General features: G+C 43.3%; 1 protein-coding gene across 2 annotated transcripts in view; it reads left to right on the top strand.

Annotated features, from left to right (window-relative positions):
* SH3RF1 (SH3 domain containing ring finger 1) overlaps positions 1–20768 on the top strand; it is a 200698-nt gene that overhangs the window by 39073 nt on the left and 140857 nt on the right. For both annotated transcript variants that reach the window (XM_069744207.1, XM_069744206.1), the window contains exon 2: positions 684–1170. In XM_069744207.1, coding sequence (XP_069600308.1) covers positions 754–1170 — 417 coding nt within the window. In that variant the 5' untranslated portion in view covers positions 684–753. The remainder of the gene's footprint in view (positions 1–683; positions 1171–20768) is intronic.

Below are 20768 nucleotides of genomic sequence, written 5' to 3'. Positions count from 1 at the left end.
AAAGGTTTCTGGAGTCCACCAGGATTGCTAATAATTTTTCAGCAATTTACAAGGCTTATTTTATCCTACAAAAGTTAATGGGTTCCCTTGGTGTATGCGTGCATGTGCATGAAGCTGTGTCCCTAGTGTGAACTCCGTCCTAGTTCATGGTGAAATCAGACTATTTGAAATACTGTGTATTTTCCTTCTTCACATTGTCTTACAGAAGAAATTTAGGTTGATTTTTTTTTCTTCCAGAAAAAGGCCTCAAATAGTGGTTTGAACATACAAAACATTAAGCGTGGTTGAGGCCAAGGTGGAGAATTGACTTGTGCGGTATCCAAGAGCAATGAAAATAAGTTATAGCATGCTGTCCTATAGAATTACTAGAAGGCTCAGAGCAATAAAAGTAATCATTTTTAGAAAACCATCTACAATGTATTTTGCTGAATCACATTGATCTTTATCCTGACAGAAATATAAAAGTCCTGATGAAAATCCAACTGTTATGCTTTAAGGTCACAATTAGCCATTTGTTTCTTTGCCTTCCGGCATCATATCCTATGTAGCAAAGATAATAGCAAAAAACTGAGCTAGAATGGTGCTTGGAATAATTTCTTTAAGACCTGACAATTATTTATGTAAGCCTTCTATTTGTCTCAAACACGTGTTTATGTTTATTTTTTCTTCCCGTCTCGTTAAAGGTGACGACTAGAGGCATGGATATCACATAATCGGCCTTGAGTTGCGACAACGGACTGCGAATCTTTACAAATGCTTGACTCCTTGCAGAACAGTGCTGAAAAAAGCATGGATGAATCAGCCTTGTTGGACCTTTTAGAGTGCCCCGTGTGTCTGGAGAGACTTGATGCCTCCGCTAAAGTCTTGCCATGTCAGCACACATTCTGCAAACGATGCCTACAGGGGATTGTGAGTTCTCGGAGTGAGCTACGCTGCCCGGAGTGCAGGACGCTGGTGGAATGTGGGGTTGATGAACTTCCTAGCAATATTCTACTGGTCAGACTCTTGGATGGAATCAAACAAAGGCCCCGGAAAGCAGGGCCAAGCACTGGGAATGGCACAAACGTATCAAGAGCACAAGGTAGCGTTACCACTAATTGTGTCACGAATGATGCACAGAGTACCCAAGGAGGACCTCAGAGGATACAAGCGCGGAGCCCTCCTGTGAGGGTGAGTACCTTGCATGAAACCTCCATCAAAGCTCACGAGACGACTTTACATGTGTTCTCATCATTTATATCAATTCTTATGTGAGAAATTGATCGAGACTGACAACGTCTTATGCCAGAAGAACCAAAATCCTGCTTGAGTAAGGTGCACCAAATATATTAGGAGGTGCTTGTCCAGAAAATATGGTGCATCTTTGGTCCATCAGAGTATAAGTGATCTACAACATTGGACTTCAGATCTCTGGTGTGCATTATAGTGAAATTGTCACATAGCGGCTGGCCAACCCGTCTTATAAATAGTGCCTAAATAGTAAAGAGTGGTGTATATGGGAAAAAGATGCAAAATATTTGCACAAATACCCCTTGTAGCAAATCCAGGAGGTGATGATTCCTCCCTTATGTTTGTCATCAGTTTGGACATTTGTGGATTCCTGTAGACAATGAGTAGCCTCCACCCCATTTATTCTCTAGTGGTTGTAGGGGAATGTTTTGTGATATTCTTGTCCCAGTTCATATGAGGCGAGGTGCGAGATCTTGTGCTCTGTTCCCTCTTGTACCAGTATGATGCAGCTTTCCTGACACATGTCCCTTTGGGATGTTGCTCCAGGACTTAGTTAAACCACCCACCTTTGACACTGTTAATCTCGCAGCAGATTTGTTTGAATATGTAAGGATTTTCTGCTACAATGGTTTGTCAAGATAGAGAAACTTTTTGCAAGGGTGATGCCAAACATCTGTCTCGAGACTATGAAGGGGATATTGCTTATTGTGAGCAGCTGTCTAGGAGGACTTGGTTAAGCCTGGGCGTGTTTGCCTTGTGTTCTTCAAAATGTTCTCTTTTATTGCTGTCTTGTTTCTAAGGTACTTTATATTTTTACAACCACAGTATTGTATGGTGCATGTGCCTGATTTATGGGCAATGTTTAATAAGTGTCTAGTCTTTTTATATTAAAAACAACTTACAATCAGCAGTTCTTGGCTAAGATGGATCATAGTAGATGGGTTTATTGGAGGCAAACAATAGACACTTCTTTCAGTATTGATAAGGACTTACTGAAACGACAAACTCCTATAACGCTAAGGCCACTTTGCACCATCCTTTTCTAGTGCGTTTTCTAATGTGACCATAAACAAAAATAGGACCAAGGCTGTGATGGACAGTGGACTGAACAAATCCTAGGGGTTAGGCAGCCCATGCACCTAGGAGTTTCTTGCTAAATTATTGGTGCATGCTATCAGTCATTGCCGGGGGCACGGTTACATCTGCTGCGATGTATAGAAAGAGCAATGACTGAACCCCCGCTGGGGCCGCCCTCGTGTCCAACACCCGAATGCAACCACGAGGAATAAAGTTCATTTCCTCCCGGCAGCAGGGCTCTAAGTTCCATCATCGGGCAAGTTCAGAATGCTATTAACCTGCAGCTTAACCCCACATTTGCAGGTTAACAGTGTTTTTTCACGTAATAAGGTTCCTTTAGATGATCATCGGGCAGACCTGTCATTTGCGTGAAGCAGTTGACCAACTAATGTGTATGGATTAGTGATGAGCGAATATACTCGTTACTCGAGATTTCTCGAGCACGCTCGGGAGTCCTGTGAGTATTTTTTAGTGCTCGGAGATTTAGTTTTTCTTGCCACAGCTGAATGATTTACATCTGTTAGCCAGCATAAGTACATGTGGGGATTCCCTAGCAACCAGGCAACCCCCACATGTACTTATGCTGGCTATCAGATGTAAATCATTCAGCTGCGGAAGAAAAACTAAATCTCCGGGCACTAAAAAATACTCGGAGGATCCCCGAGCATGCTCGAGAAATCTCGAGTATATTTGCTCATCACAATTGCAGATATAAGGTGAAAAAAGGATCAGGCATGTTAGATTTCATCATGCCCAATTGCTTGTTGTCGCAGAAGATAAGCAGCAGTCAGGGGTGTCTGGTAGCAACTTATTCCTCTCTTCCCCACACCTTGGTTAAAGGGAGGTGTAGCTTTTGGACAGCAGGACTCTATAAACATTAGGGAAAGTTGGTAGGACAAGCTGGCCACCTGATGTGTATGGGGACCTCCCAACTCTCCCCTCACATGAGAAGGATCAGGAAGTTGGATTTGCGATTCCCATTATTTTTGTTTTCAGCGCAGATAAGCTCCTGTCTGGCCACAGCGGCTTACTCTCACCCTGTTGAAAGGACATGTATGCTTGGTCGAGGCAAGCTCTCCTGTGAATGGAGAAGATGGGAGAGATTCGTTTCTGCCAAACAATATGTTTATAGCAAGCTTTACATTTGTCCCCTTGTTAGACATGTTTCAGTAGACCAGAGGTGGGGAACCTCAGGCCTATTTACGGCTCTCGATGACCTTTTTTCAGGTCCCTGGGCATATACTCAGGGACCACTTACTTGGGCAGGGAGGTGTATTTTGATTACAACCAGCTCATTAATTTCTTCTTGCTCTGTTATCACACACATGCAGTGTTCACTACTGAACAATGAAGGGCATGCAATGAAAGATTACGTCCTGATACCAGTGTCAGAGTCAGGATGTACTTTGTATGGCCCCCGAAGGATGGTATAAGTATCCAAATGGCCCTTCGCAGGAAAAAGATTCCCAACCCCTGCTGTAGACCAATGGAAGATCCCACTATATTTTGTCAGATCTGCTGACTGGGTGGTATTAGTGCTTGTTATACACATACAAGAGTATATAGGGGCTGTATCTACCAATGATCTACAGGTAAATATCTTATGCCCACGGCCAGCGCTAACGAGAAGCAATCCAACTGGCTGAAGTAGTGCACTGCTTACTAATTTCTGCAGTAAGTTGTCACACTGTAGTATCATAATGGTTCACTTAATATGTGCTGATTTTAGCATCTCAATGCACCATTAACAAACGCCACTCGACTATATAATACGTTGTTTGGTGCTTGTTTACTGGCCTATTTAGACATGCCAACGAATAACTATGGGGACAAAATGCTTACTAATATGCTGGTTATGTTTCCATACACAATCATGTTGTCGGCAGCACATTGCCTGTTTACATGGGACAATGTGCTGTCGATATCAATGAGTTATTTCTCGTCGGTATAAACGATCCGATCACTCGACAAAGGAGCGTTTTGCTTGTTGATCGGATGATGGCAGGCATGTTTATACCTGCGGACCATCTAGAAGGAATGTTCCTACAAATGCTCGTTGGCAGATTGTCTCCTGGAGTAGATGCACCATTAGTCTGCATGGAATGATTTGCTGGGTGAGTGTTGCGTCCAACATCTGTATGGGCGGCAGCAGTATTGTGCTATGTGTTGTTTCCTGATGTTCTGCTTGTATGAAAGCACGTATTCTGATTCTGGAGAGCAGTCTCGTAAATATAATTACAGGGCTACGTGTTCAGTCTTCCCGCAAGGAACGTTGTTTTCTGCTTCTTCCTCCTTACGTGTTTGACATGTTGGCGGCTAGCAGATTACAAAGTCCGGACGCTATCTATAAATGATTATCGCACCTTCTGAGAATTACTTCTGAGAAATGTTTGCTCTCACAGTACACGTGTACTCGGTGACTGCTCGACTCCTGCGCTACGTTCCTCACACAGCGTCGATTACAGTGGCTGCCAGCTACGGTCTGGGAGCAGTCCAATCTGTCGTGAGACTGGATGAGGCCTTCAGTACTGAGCATCTTCCTCGCAGATAGAAGTGTTACACTTAACTTTACATAAACTGACATCTTCCTGTGCGGCGCCGCAAGAGAAGCAAGACAAGGTCGATGGTGGGTGAAATTGCTTCACGTCACATTGACTGTGATCCCTACATCAAAAAAGTACAGGCGCTTATTATTAGTCCTATGTAGCGCCAGCTCCCCAGGTATCGGTCTAATTATGAGGGGAGACAATTTAATGAACAGTTCAATCAATCTTAGATTTGCAATCCATCATAATGGATGGAAAAGTATGAAGATTCTTCCGTCAGGGCTAAGGTTAACCATGGCTCTGAACATTAACCCTCTCGTGCAAGGAAAATGCTGATCTGCCTCAGTAGATCGGGTATCCTGAAATATATGGTCATCCTGCACATGGCGTCTGCCGGGCAGAGCTCTGATTTCTCATCAGATCAGTCAGGTGGGACTTGTCTTGCCATGGTGAATAGGACGTGCAGTGCCGATTTTGAGCTCTCTAATTCGTCCATGTCTTTTGCAGATTGATGGGGATTTACTACATTGACTTTATTGGGGAAGGAAATGGGGGGAAAGTCCACAAATAATGTATTGCTATAGTTGGAATTTTTTTTCCTTAGATTTCGTCACTTTAGAACCCAGAATGTCACACACCGGGCCGGAATATGGAATACAGGTAGTATATTGTCATGACACCATTTTCATGTGGCTGGCAGGCACTAGGGTTTGCCAAAGTGCAGAGATCAAACGAGCCGGAGGGATCAAATGAGTTGGCAATCTACTCCCCGCGATGGTTTGATGTCTCCGCACTGCTGATAAGGATGTAGTAGAGAAGATGGTCTGCGGCCAAAACATTCAGGACCATGAGGGTGTCTGTTCAGAACCATAGGAACTATAGCCATGAGATATGGTGCATGTAGACGTGCTGATTTACATTAATGTAATGAGCGCTGATCGATAATATCACAAGTCACTCAATTACCGGTTCGTTACACAGGCCAACAAACGATGACGGAGACATAGCCATCTAATGCACTACATCTGTTGATAGAACGATAATTATTGCAGGATGAACTCTCGTTCCCAATTTTTGGCCCATGTATCAGCGATTGTGGCCATCATTGTTCGTCGGCATGAGTAAAGAGACCAGAAAACAAGCGGCAAATGACCAGCCATATGGTAAATCGGTGTTCATTAAGGTGTACTGACGGGCTGATATGGCATGCCTGACGTACCATTACTCGGAGCATATGATGCTGAGAACAATTTTTTTTTAGCGGCATAAACATTTGGATCATCTGAAGAACAAGTGTTATGCTTGCTCCTGCTGTGATCGCCAGTATATTTATAAGGGTGGATAATTGGGAGCAAACTTACCAGTGATCGCTTAATCACCTAATTTCTCCTCTTTTAAATGCATTGATGGTTGTACAGAAGCTTGATGTAACCAAGGAGGCAGCTTAAAATCTACTCAATGCACGTCAAATCTGCAGGAAAATCCACACCAAAAGCCCCTCGAGTCATTGCAAATTTGTCTCACAAATTTTGTTGCAGATTTGCTGCAGAAGTAATCTGCACCAAATTCGGTGCATATGACCGTATCCTAAGGGCAGGAGCACACGACCGGTTTCCCAACACACCCGATTATGCTAATCAAACTCTGAAGAGGAAACAAAGTTTCTCCAATATATCAGTTCATTATTTTTTCCACTAATCCAGAGAGTTGAATGGGCGAGTGCTATCATATTCTCAGAGGCAAATTTATTTATTTACTAAATAATGCAAAAATACATAAGAATTTTATAACATTTTTACTTGTAAATGTAGATGGAAATATGGGTGATTTTCTTAAGAAATAGACATGACTGAATGTAGCATAGAGGGCTCCACAGAGGCATTACGGTGGGTGCTGGGATCAGTGAGCAGTGCCAGTCAAGCAGTGAGTGCAGCCTATCACCCCTACACCTAATAATAGGATGCCTGTATGCAGCGCTGTCTTAAAGACTTGCTGGACTGTAGCCATTGTCTGAATTGTTCATGGTCTGGTAAGCATGCAGGAAATTGTTGGTGTCTACTGACAGCCATTTATGATAAAGTTCAATAACATGTATTTCTACAGTGACTCAAGCTGTGATAAGTATAGACTGAGTATTCGGTGTATAAGCGCCCATTTGTGCCTGCCTTGCTGGTTTCCTTGTGTTCATCGTACCTGGGCTGTAGGCTGGGCTACTTATCTGATCTGAAGTCAGGCCATCTTTATAAAATGGAGCTATGCCATGTTGCAGAGCATGGCATGAATAGGATTTTTGCTTAACCAACCTTTGTTTTACAGGTCAAGAAACGTCTTTGTTCTATTTACTGCCCCCTAAATGTGTGTCTGGACCCTGGAGCTGAGTCAGATGACGAAGCATCCACGTGTCTTCCGGGAGACTTCTCTTGTACCCTGGAGATTTGCCAACTCTTGCAGGAGTCAAGGAGGTCTCCCTTTTTCCCAGAGTTTGTCTGGACATTCCAGGAGAGTTGCCATAGATCACCAAAAATTAACGATTTCCACAGATCCCCCAGACATAGTCCTTTTTCTTGTCCTGTAAGTTGCCCACTTTCAGCAATTAGTCAACATTTAGATCTGTCATGCACCATAAATCCACCAGTTCCAGAGATTTGGAATTTTAATGTAGTGCTACTTTATGTGGTCTTTACCAAGGGGTGCGACTTACAGAATTCTCTTGGAATGTGTCTTTGGGTTGCTCTGATTATTACCCTGTGAGAAAAGAAGGTTTAAAGATGGATCTTCTGGTATGATCAGTCGGCCATTTATTTCTGCTCTCTAATGCATTTCCTAAAACTTGTGACCAAAATATCTCGTGACTTCTAGTCTTTAGCTGGACGGAACGTTCCTCTAGCCAGGTAGCCAATGTGCCCAGAGATTTTCTACTTGGCCAGTTTTAATTAATCTGATATCTATGAATGTTCTTACGAAATAATTACGGTATATGGCCTTTGCTCCTGCAAGTACCGGTATATCTTGTTCCCATAGTTGAGAGTCTTTTATCTGTCCCTGATCTGTCGCATTTCAGTGCAATTACTCTTGATATTTTTTGAAGGGTTAAATCCTGAATTACAGGCAAACATCAGAATAATGGGCAATTTATTGGGTGCAAATAAGTTATTAGCGTAATTTATACCATGCGTCTGTCATACAGCATACATCTTGAAGAGGTTAGCTAGACAATGTGGCCATTCTCCGGGGACTGGCTCTGGTTTGCTGAACGTGCCGCAGACAGTACATAAGTACACCCAAAATGCGTTGTCTGGGAAAGGTTTACTGGTAATTAGTTAGCTGATGTTTTCAACAAGGCTTTATATTTGATCTCCTGGCTAGTAAACTGCCACCATCTTGTATTTTATTAGCTGAGTCTTTGTCTCAGTCCACTTAGATATTTCTTCTGCTTATGGCATTGGCCAGATATCCCATTTCCAGATGTGATAACATCTGAAAAGTGGTTTACAGAATGTAGGCCGTAAGTCATGTTGTGCTTTGTGACATCCACAATGGCCACCACGTGGCTCCCTCACAGAAAGATCAGAGGATTCTCAGGGATATCAGAAACAGATATGTCTCACATTGAAATCATCTGCGGACCCATACTTTACTCTTGTCTATGTGATGAGATTTCGAAGGGGTTGTCCACCCTTTGGGACTATTTTTTTTATTTGTTTAACTAAATGCATAGAATTTTTGATTGCAAAAAAAATCACTTCCCGTGGCTGGATGTCCATTAGTCGGGGTCTTGGTCCTGCTTGGCCCTTATTCACATTTAATAAGTCATTTGACATATGGTAAGGTTCATTTTGTTTTCATCTTATGTTTTGTCTGTTTAGTGGCCAGTGTGAACATGCCCCTACACGTTGCATGCATACCAACTTATATTCCAGTTCATCTCTGACCGGGAGTTTTTGACTCTCGTCTCTATCTTTTTCTGATCTCATTTCAGCAGATTTATGACTACAGCCTACTTTACAGTTCAATGTGCAAGGAATCAAAACTTGGCCTAAAAACCAAATGGTGGACAACCCACTTTAATGGGAACCCGTCATGTCTTTTTTAGCTTATTGTTGGGACTCTGCTAACAAAAAGGAATTGTCCAGAGTGGATTCCCCTTTTAAGCTGAAATACAGAGTTCCATCTTACAAAGCAATGTGGTTATTTTCTGTCTGTACTCACAACGCTGCGGGACCAGGATCCTTACCATTTTCTGGCCTGTAAATAACACCTAGGCGCGTTTTATAATGGGCTCTCGTATAATCTCCTCATGTAAAAGCTTCTTCTTCTTTGAAATCCTTTACTGATGTCTCTAAACATCTAGTAACTTCTGGTTACAGTTGTCGCACACTGCTGTAAAGCGTCATCTGCAGAACTTTACCAAAATTTGCTTTATTTCCCGACAAACTGTGAAAAAAACTTTTTTTAATAGTCCATGGTCTAGTTCTCTGCACCTTGGTGTAGGCAAGTCATTTTATGTATTAGATTAATATTTGGAATACCTCCATTTTTGTAAACAGTAGACGTATGTTATCCGCTGAATGTTCTGGCGGTTTGGTGGAGAGTTGCCCCAAGTAAGCATGGAGGTATGGCACGGGTGTAGGGAATCCACCCCCTAAACTCAATTTTTATAACAACTACATGAATCAATCATGCTATATAAAAATGGAGTTTAGTAGCTAGACCAGGGGTGTCAAATTGCATTCCTCAAGGGCTGCAAACAGGTCATGTTTTCAGGATTTCCTTGTACTGCACAGGTGATAATTTAATCACCTACACACATAATGAATACAGCACCTTGAGCAAAGCTAAGGAAATCTTGAAAACACGCATGGTCTGAGGCCCTCGAGGAATGCAGTTTGACACCCCTGAGCTAGACTCTCTGTCCATAGATCATTTCATAAAACATAAACATAAATTGTCACTTAGTGGAAATTGCGCAAAAAAAAAACTGTGATGTGGAGAAGCACAGTAAGGTCAGAAGAGATACTTGTATTGAAAGGGCGCATTCATCAGACAATTAGTTGATGAGGTTTGGTCTCCATTCATAGTGGTCCCGTCTCTCATTCCCATTAAAGAATTGTTGGCCGAACACACTGTTTTCAGCGGGAGCAGCCGACCATCTGATGTGAATGGCAGCCTTACCTCAATTTCCCAATTGGAAACCCATGAAAGCTCGGTCAAGCAGGCATATAGGGGGACTTGCGAGAGAATGCTGTTTTCCGACAACTATAAGGCCTCATGCAGATGACCGTATTTTTGGTCCGAGTGCGATCTGACAAAACATTGGATCGCACTCGGTCTAATCTTATTCTATGGGACTGTGCACGTGTTGGTCTGAGGCATGCACGAGTTGGATCCGATAATTAGATTCCACTCGGGTCATGCAAGTCAATGAGTCCATAGAACTAATCAGAATGCACTATGATGACATCCGCATGCAGTCCGATTTTCACGGACTGACACAATGGAGAAGACGGAGAAATTTGTTTTTTCCATTTTCTCCTCACCCAAAAAATCAGATGCCACTAAGATCACACTTTGCTGGAACACTGATCTAAGAGTGATTGGCCTGATTCCGGTGGTGTTGGACGAGCCTAAGGTTGGGTTCACATGTCCTGGAATCATCTGTTAGAAGCAGATCCAGCAGCACTTACGGTATCTTGTAAATGACACAACCTTTTTGTCCGGCATAAAAAACACATTCCAAATGGATTTTTTTTGTTATCATTGTAGTCTGTGGTAAACAGATCCATTAATAGCCGGCCGTTTGTCAGTATTTTTTGCTCACTGGATCCGTTTCAAACAGCGGTTTACTGGACACATGAACCCAACCTTCCCAACAGTAATTACTACAAACTGGTCTAAGTAGCTTCTCTTGTCGCATCAGATCTGATAATGAAAATGTCGATACAGGACATTCACAGTAAGTTCACAGTTTACAAATTTTACATGATTTTTTTCCTGCATTTAATAAGAATGAAGAGTCACATTTGTCACATGATGCTGCGATATCGCCTGAAAAGTAACATTCGCCAAGATGGCATTTTATTCTGCCTTTTGTAATCGTTGCACTTTAATAACGAAGGGCGAAGATGGACCAGATTGTGATGATAATTGCAATCCATCTTGATGAAGACAGAAGTGGGTCCCTCACGGGATCGTTGTCAGCGCTGTCCTGACAGTAAATGGCCGGCAACTTTGTCTTGGATTCTTTAGGGAAATAAAAATGCATGACATTTTCTGGTGCAATCTGTCGTTGCCGTGCATTTATCACACGGTTAGGAGGATGCTGGCTGACATTCAAGTGCTCATGTACCCATCTACTGATTATTCTAATTTATTGGTGGGCTTCACTAGGAAACCTCACGTATTCATTAGGAGACATTTGGTATAGTTGAAATAGGAAGTTGGCAATGTCATGCGATTTAGAGCAGTTTTTCCCTTTTTCCTGTGGGCTGTGGAATTTGTGCTTCTGTTATTTTTAGGGTAAAGATAACTCTTATGAGATTTTCCCATTTTTGTATGAATGTGGATAATGTAAAGTTATAAATCATTCTAATTTAGTTCTTTTTGATTTTTCACCATTATCAAAATCTCTGCTTGCAATCAATGAATGGGCTTGAAAATCATAAAACCTTCCACTGCTTACAGCAGGAAGAGCCATTCAATTGTGTGTATGAGGCTTATACAGAGGTCAGTTGTTGTTTTTTTCATAGTATTATTATTTGTTTTACTCACTTATGTAGCACCAGTAATTCCACAGCGCTTTACACACATTATCATCCCAATGGGGTTCCCAATCCAGATTCCCTATCAGTATGTATTTGGAGTGTGGGAGGAATCCAGAGGAAACCCACGCAAACACGGGGAGAACATACAAACTCCTTGCAGATGTTGTCCTTGGTGGGATTTGAACCCTGGACCCCAGCGGAGCAATGTTACAGTACTAACCACTGAGCCACTGAAAAAAAAAAGGGCCATATTTCATTAGTGTTCTGAATCCAGGTTTTATTCATTTTTATAATCGGGGCAGAATCTGTTCTCACATAAAAAAAAGTAAACATTTCCAAGCATCTCCTAAAGGGGAGCAAAAAGATTTGCTCTACTTAGGCTTGGCATTCACTTAGTTTCTCTGTGGAAGCCAGAACGGGGCAATGTGAACGTTCTTGGCTGACACTGTAATGTCGGCATACTGGGCACCTTGTACGATTACTAGGCTTCTGTGACGTCATGACTTTGCATCAGCACAATGTCATGTACCTAGTAATTGCAAGAGGCGCCCATGATGGTGGCAGTCTAGTGCTGGACACCTGCCAGGGTAGAGGCAATCTTTATGCTCTTTGTCACGAGGATTGCACCATGTTCCCATTGATTTCAATGTTTCGTTTTTCTTTAGTTTTCTCAGACTGCAAAAAGCATGGACATTTGAATAAACTCAAAGGTCCCAAAGTGTTTATTCTAGAACTATGTCATATAACACTTTTATAAGTCACAAAATTCATGACGAGCTATGGCATACCTTACATCACAAATTTTACCTCAGTCAAAGACTGGAGTAAGATTTGTGGTAAGGCGCTTGGAAGCACATGCCACGCTTGATTCATTAAGACACCATTTGTAAGACACGCCTGTTTCATTAAGGCCGGTTTCACACATCAGTGGCTCCGGTACGTGAGGTGACAGTTTCCTCATGTACCGGAGCCACTGACACACGTAGACACATTGAAATCAATGCATCTGTGCAGATGTCATTGATTTTTTGCGGACCGTGTCTCCATGTGCCAAACACAGAGACATGTCAGTGTTCGTGGGAGCGCACGGATTACCCGGACCCATTAAAGTCAATGGGTCCGTGTAAAACACGTACCATACACGGACGCCCTATGGGAGGTGGAGCCGCATATTCATGACTTTAATGGGCGGCCCCACGTGACCGCTCATACAGTAGAAGGTGCGGCCAGGACAGGAAGCAGCGCCAGCGAGGGAGGGAGCCGGGTGAGTATTTTAATAACAGCGGGCGGGCGCACAGGGGGTGGGAAGGGGGTGGGGACATGGATCTTTATGTTAAACCCGAGAAACAAAAAAAAAAGGATTATTCATATCTTCTCTACAGCAAACGCTGCTGCAGAGAATATATGAATGGCGGCTTCAGCACCACGTGGGGGGGACAGCGCTTATCTCTAGCGCTGTCTCCTGCACGGTGCGTGTGGTACCCAGTCGGCACACGGGTGGCACACGTGTGCCACACTGATGTGCCACAGAAACTTACGGGCACACGGACACGGAAAAATCGGTACCGGAATTATCTGGACGTGTGGGACTGCCCTAAGAGGAGTCTGCCACTCAATGAATCCTTCACATCTCCCTCTAACACGCTCTCTTCAAGTCTGGCATGAGCAACGCTGGTCTTGATGAATCGGGCTATAGACTTTAATGGGTGTGTGGGCCTGTTTGTCAAAAACATAAATAGAACATATACGTGAAAAGTCTACATGCACACAGTCTGCTTCAGTTAAGGGACCAGTCAAGTCTGCAAAATAGTGAGGTCTGTGTGAAAATGTCACATTCTCCACATCTGAACGTAGCCTTAGATTTAGGTATTTTTTTTCCATGTACTGTCAGGGTAGAAATCAGACAACACATGGACACAATGATAGCCTACGTGCTAGTTTATACGGACTATTTTTCACGCGGACCTCGATTTATGGACCAGGGTAAAGCAGGTAAAAAGCCGGCAGCCCTTGCGCCCGTCCGCTGTGCAGGTGGGCATACAGCTGCATATGAAGCCAGTCACAATTGCAAATGGCGGACATAACTTGTCCGATAAATTAACTGGACCACCTGAATGCAGCATTTTAAGGGAATTTACAATATGTGATTATCGTGAATGAGTGACCTAGGAATGTAAAAATGTTGCTGATCACCCGACAAGCAAAATGATCAAAAGGTTTGCGCAAAAGATCATTGTCCTCGGCAGCACATCATACTGCGTCAGCCGGACCTACACTGTGGAGAAGACTAGTGATGAGCGAATATACTCATTACTCAAGATTTCCCGAGCACGCTCGGGGGTCCTCTGAGTATTTTTTAGTGCTCGGAGATTTCGTTTTCCTCACCTCAACTGAATGATTTACACCTGTTAGCCAGCATAAGTACATGTGGGGGTTGCCTGGTTGCTAGGGAATCCCCAAATGTAATCAAGCTGGCTAAGAGATGTAAATCATTCAGCTGAGGTGAGGAAAACTAAATCTCCGAGAACTAAAAAATACTCGGAGGTCACCCTAGTGTGCTTAGGAAATCTCGAGTTATGAGTATATTCGCTCATCACTATTACAGACCATTCTGTGCCGTCTGCCTGTGTTGATAGTAAACAACCGCCGAGCGGCAAACACATTGGCGATCCTTTAACGCTGCACATCACCCAACATAAATGTACACTTAAGGTACCTTCACACTAAGCAACGCTGCAGCGATACCGACAACGATGTCGATCGCTGCAGCGTCGCTGTTTGGTCGCTGGAGAGCTGTCACACAGACCGCTCTCCAGCGACCAACGATGCCGGTAACCAGGGTAAACATCGGGTTACTAAGCGCAGGGCCGATGGTTACCATCGTAAAAGTAAAAAAAACAAACACTACATTCTTACCTTCAGCTGTCTGTCCTCCGGCACTCTGCTTTCCTCTGCACTGTCAGCGCCGGTCAGCCGGAAAGCAGAGCGGTGACGTCACCGCTGTGCTTTCCGGCTGGCCGACGCTGACACAGGATGCAGGAGGAGTGCAGAGAAGCAGAGCGCCGGGGACAGACAGCAGAAGGTAAGTATGTAGTGTTTGTTTTTTTAACTTTTACGATGGTAACCAGGGTAAACATCGGGTTACTAAGCGCGGCCTTGCGCTTAGTAACCCGATGTTTACCCTGGTTACCAGTGAAGACATCGCTGAATCGGCGTCACACACGCCGATTCAGCGATGTCTGCAGGGAGTCCAGCGACGATATAAAGTTCTGGAATTTCTGCAGCGACCAACGACATCACAGCAGGATCCTGATCGCTGCTGCGTGTCAAACACAACGATATCGCTAGCCAGGACGCTGCAACATCACGGATCGCTAGCGATATCGTTATGAAGTTGTTTAGTGTGAAGGTACCTTTAGGGAAGTATTGACCCGACTACTTGTTTCATGCATTTATCGCATTGAAACACGGACAGCTGGGCAGGACAATAGCTTAGTAACAGGATGTATCTGTAGGACAATAGAAATGGAGCTTGTGTGTATAAATCCGGATGACAACCCCATACACTGTAATGACGGATTAGTGACCACCAGCCATACCAGTCCGTGCAAGACAAAAGATCAATTACGGTACTTCACATAAGACAACAATCCATGGACTTTCCAGGGAAATATTTTATGTATTGATTTTATATACTAATATTTAATATTCAGCTTTAACTCTGGGACACTGTTGTATTTTTTTTTGGCAAGGTGTACTGTCATTGACCTCTCGCTTTTAACCAGTCAGTCTGAATGCGTCCATTGTCAGTCCATGAAATAATGTATTGTGGCAGCTCATTGTGTGATTCCAAGTGGAGAGAGGAAGAGATTTGGTTCCCCTAATAACAGGTTATCTGCGGTGTCCTGTACTGCACGACCCAGACTCTCGGTGAAATTGTAGCCACGGGAAGGAAGTAACGTACAGGTAAAGTGGTCTCTCAGTTTTATTGCCTTGTTTCTGCTCCGGGTATCAGATTTTTTTTATTATCTCTTACTCCTGTTTCTTTGGGAGGTTTTTGCGAGGTGAGGATGTCATGTGTAAAGTATGCTAACACTGAGGTTCAGTATGTTTCAGGTGCACAAATAGAAAAACTTGATGTCCATTGCACCTTTAGTCACTTATGTTAAATTTTAGGATTTTTTTTGCTTTAAATCTCTCTCCTTGGGTCTTTTTTAATGGCATATTATGGTAAAAAAGAACATATGGAGAAGCTGATTTTTTACGTACGTTATGATTTTCCATATTGTAACAGATAACAATTTAACGAGCTGACAAATGATGGATCTTGATAACAAAGTACTGTTAGAAATGGATTAAGATGTAACTCCTGAAGACAAAGCCCCACAATGCCAAAGTTCCAGGAATCAGTTATGATCTATTACATCTTGGAAAATCAACATTGCAAAGCAAGTGAGAACTTAGCCTTTGACGTGATTCAAGTCCTCCATTCAATGGAATCGAATAACTGCAGAAACGCGGTGATTGCGGCTATAGAGGGCTGAAAATATGAGCGTCAATCAAATGGTTTCCAATAAATCCCAGATTTGACTTGTCTTTGTGTGGTGTGCGGAATAAGGCGTCGCTTTTAAGAGCTGAAATTAATCATGAACTTTTGTGGTCTGTGTACGGCCGTGTCTCTGAATAGCCCAGTCAGGGACGAGAACTAGAGGCCTTTGTGCTAAAACATAACACGTATTATTACACGGTTATTTACAGGCCTGGAGAAATCCCAGGTGTCCCGGCTCCTAAATATCTCACTGTGCTGCATTATTTTATGGTCCGGCAGCTTTCCTGCTTTTAATGTCACTATTGCCAAATTTAGTTTACGACAATTTTATTTGGAATCACTTGTGAAAGGGCAGAAGAAGTTCACAGCGGTGGATTCTGCCATTATGAGCTCTTCATTCACAAAAGAGGCATATGTCTGATCATTTTGGAGCTTTTGTACAGCTCAATTCAAAAATTATTAGTACTAGTTGTTTTCCAGACCATCAAAAATAAAGGGCTGAAAAGTTTAAAAGAGCTAAGGTGATCCATGATGACCCATCCATGTGATAGTTCATCAATACCAGATCTGTGTGGATTCGACAACCAGTACCCCCACTGATTACCTGTTCTTTGCTCCTGTCATGCTCTCCAGTACCCCGAAGGGGCTGCTACACATTAACAATATGTTGCATCTGGATACCCACTGTAAATAAAGCACAGTCCCTATCATCGATCCCTAAGTTCTTGTTCTGGAGCTTCCCTTGGTAAAAATCGTACAAAGTAGCCCTAAATAAAAAGCCCATATCTCTGGAACGGTATGGTGGATCTAAGAAAAAACAAAACAGTACTCAAAGGAGCAGCGGGATTAAAATAAGATCAGAATCTGGCCATGTTTTACCTGGTGATAGATCCTCTTTACATACAGAAAGGATAAGAACTGAGGAGCCATCTTGTCACTACATGTGCCAGGTGTGCTGACCGAGGAGACCAGTGATAGCTGGGCGTCCTACTGCCATTGTTGGGAGAGATGGCTGCTTCTCGTATGTCTGGCCAGGGTTCTTCCCTCTAAATGTAGAGAGGTGTTTCTGGTATTTTTATTGCATGCCTCCTATCTACAATATGGATTTCCTTTGTACTTTGCTTTGTCTATGGCGTACAGTTTCCTATATCTGCCTAATGGGATTGTGAAGTCAGACTGGGCGCAGTCACTGTAGATAATGTTTCAGATATCCTAGAACCCATTTAGGAGCAGCGAACCGTCCTGATGAACAGATTGCCCTGTCTGTAAAGGAAACCACCTCTTGTTCCGTGTCACCGACTCACCTCACAGGTGACGTACGTGCCATTTGGACACGCATATCTTTTTTCCACAGGTTTTTGTTGCTCTTTTCATTGTACAGACCACTCCCTTTTCATTTCAGTTCTTGAAATTGTTTATAATGTCCCTATATATGAAAGCGTTTACGATCCTCCTGCCCGAGACACGTGCCTTGTGAACCATGAACGCACAATAAAAAGAAAGATTCTTCTGGGGCTGAACTGGTTTTTGAAGGACAAAGAACCTATTCTCTATGGCGGTAGCTTAAAGATGCTTAAGGTGGACAAAGGCTGGACTATTGTATCACCTTTTTCTAGGCAAGACGAAAATTGTCGTAAATAAACTGGACAGCGGGAACTTTCTGATTTCAGATGAACAGTCTGAGATTTTGCTACAAATAACGAAACAAAATGGTGAAGATCATTATGGAAAGTTCTGAGATTTTAGGAGAAATCTCAGGTGCTGTTGGTGTGGTAGCAGGGTGACAATGATCCACCTCGAAAATCCAACCAAACTGATCTCCTTCCCAATACAGCAATGGTACGGCTGCCCTCTTAAGGATTATAGTATTTACTACATTTATCATCTGGTATCTTATATGTTTTGGTAGTTTAAATGGGTTTTCTGGGTTTATAGTATTGATAATAATAATAATAATTTATATTTATATAGCGCCAACATATTCCGCAGCACTTTACAATTAAGCGGGGACGTGTACAGACAATAAATTCAGTACAAGTTAAGACAATTTAAACAGTGACATTAGGGGTGAGGTCCCTGCTCGCAAGCTTACAATCTACAAGGAAATGGGGGGACACAATAGGTGAAAAGTGCTTGTTATTTCAGGTCTGGCAATTATAATAAATAGGGATTTTCATACAAAGCTGCATGATCCGGTCATCAGCCCGTGTGTTTAAGTACAATAGTCAAGTATCAAGTGCAGTTATCGTGTGCATGGAGGGTGTGGAGACAGATGAATAGTAGGGTGCAGATTCAGAATAATATTTGGAAGGAGGGAACAGGGCAAAGTTAGTTTACTGAGAAGTTGATGTGGTAGGCTTGTTTGAAGAGATGGGTTTTCAAAGCACGCTTGAATAGGTCGGGGCTAGGTATCAGTCTGATCGTCTGGGGAAGTGCATTCCAGTAAGCTGGCGCAGCACGAGAGAAGTCTTGGAGACGGAGGTGTGAGGTTCGGATTACGGGGAATGTTAGTCTTAGGTCATTTGTAGAACAAAGGGCACGTGTAGGGCGATGGACAGCGATGAGAGAGGATATATAAGGCGGTGCAGAACTGTGGAGAGCTTTGTGGGTGAGAGAGATGAGTTTATACTGGACCCTGTAGCGAATGGGTAGCCAGTGTAATGACTGCCACAAGATGGAGGCATCGGTGAAGCGGCTGGACAGAAATATGACCCTGGCTGCCGCATTCAAGATGGATTGGAGAGGAGAAAGTTTGGCAAGAGGGAGACTGATCAGAAGAGAGTTGCAGTAGTCCAGACGAGAATGAATAAGGGCGACAGTAAAGGTACCGTTACAATAAACGATTTACCAACGATTACGACCAGCGATACGACCTGGCCGTGATCGTTGGTAAGTCTTTGTGTGGTCGCTGGAGAGCTGTCACACAGACAGCTCTCCAGCGACCAACGATGCCGAAGTCCCCGGGTAACCAGGGTAAACATCGCAGGGCCGCGCTTAGTAACCCGATGTTTACCCTGGTTACCATTGTAAATGTAAAAAAAAAAAAAACAGTACATACTCACATTCCGGTGTCTGTCACGTCCCTCGCCGTTAGCTTCCCGCACTGACTGTGAGCGCCGGTCATAAAGCACAGCACAGCGGTGACGTCACCGCTGTGCTTTACGGCCGGCGCTCACAGTCAGTGCGGGAAGCTGACGGCGAGGGACGTGACAGACACCGGAATGTGAGTATGTAGTGTTTTTTTTTTTTTTTACATTTACAATGGTAACCAGGGTAAATATCGGGTTACTAAGCGCGGCCCTGCGCTTAGTAACCCGATATTTACCCTGGTTACCAGTGAACACATCGCTGGATCGGAGAAAAAAAAAGGTCCTGATCATTCCCAGCGACCAACGATCTCCCAGCAGGGGCCTGATTGTTGGTCGCTGTCACACATAACGATTTTGTTAACTATATCGTTGCTACATCACAAAAAGCAACGATATCGTTAAAGAAATCGTTATGTGTGACGGTACCTTAAGAGTCTTAGCAGTTTCAAAGGTGAGAAAAGGTTGGATTCTGGAGATGTTTTTAAGATGCAGGTGACAAGAGTGAGTGAGTGATCGGATATAGGGATATAGGGAGTAAAGGAAAGTTCGGTGTCGAATATGACCCAAAGACAGCGGGCATGCTGCTTGGGAGTTATGGTTGAACCCTCCAGGGTAATTTCGATGTTAGGTAGAGTGAGGTTAGTAGAAGGGAGAAACACAAGAAGTTCTGTTTTGGAGAGATTTAGTTTCAGATAGAGGGAGGACATGATGTTAGAGACAGCAGACAGGCAATCCTTGGTATTTTGAATTAGGGTAGGGGTGATGTCGGGGGAAGAAGTGTATAATTGGGTGTCGTCAGCATAGAGATGATACTGGAACCCAAATCTGCTGATTGTTTGTCCAACATGTCCTATTATTAGGATTGGTAATGAATATTATATGGTTGGACTTTTAGATCCTCCATCAATCATTGGTGGTAGAATAGGTACTACAGTTTCTTCTGTGTTGAAATCTCGCCCTCTGTCTTAACGCTGTACACTTAGTAGCAGCGGTTGCGGCATCACACTTCCATACTCTGCATTGACGCTAACAAGTAGATGGTGCGCAGGTACAGAGAGCTATGTAACCAGAGAAGAGACTGCATCCCCTGCTCAAGCACCACAACAACAGAGGTGCCAAGAATTCTACCCCACCAATCTACTGTGTACCATTAATGTTCTGATCCCAGAAAACCATTTACTTTTATGTAAAAAAGACTTGATACTATATAAGAAAGTTATATAATTTTGTAATATCGTGGGAGCTCTATGATGGACGTGATGAAGAATGAGTATGCCTCTGAAAGCTCGCTCTGTCAATCATTGGCACGTGTATGCTCAATATACAGTAGAATCAGAAGGCTTTGATTGTTGAAGTAGCAACATGTTAAGCAGCAGCTTTGGGTGGGAGACAAGGGCAGACCCTGTTTATTAAGGCCGACACTGACATTCTATGCAGGAGGGAGGAGCTAGAGGCCGACACTGATATTCTAGGGAGGAGCTAGAGGCCGACACTGATATTCTTGGGAGGAGCTAGA

This window comes from Ranitomeya imitator, chromosome 1, assembly GCF_032444005.1.
Source record: "Ranitomeya imitator isolate aRanImi1 chromosome 1, aRanImi1.pri, whole genome shotgun sequence".
Lineage (NCBI taxonomy): Eukaryota > Metazoa > Chordata > Amphibia > Anura > Dendrobatidae > Ranitomeya > Ranitomeya imitator.
This window is presented reverse-complemented; position numbering and strand designations above follow the sequence as displayed.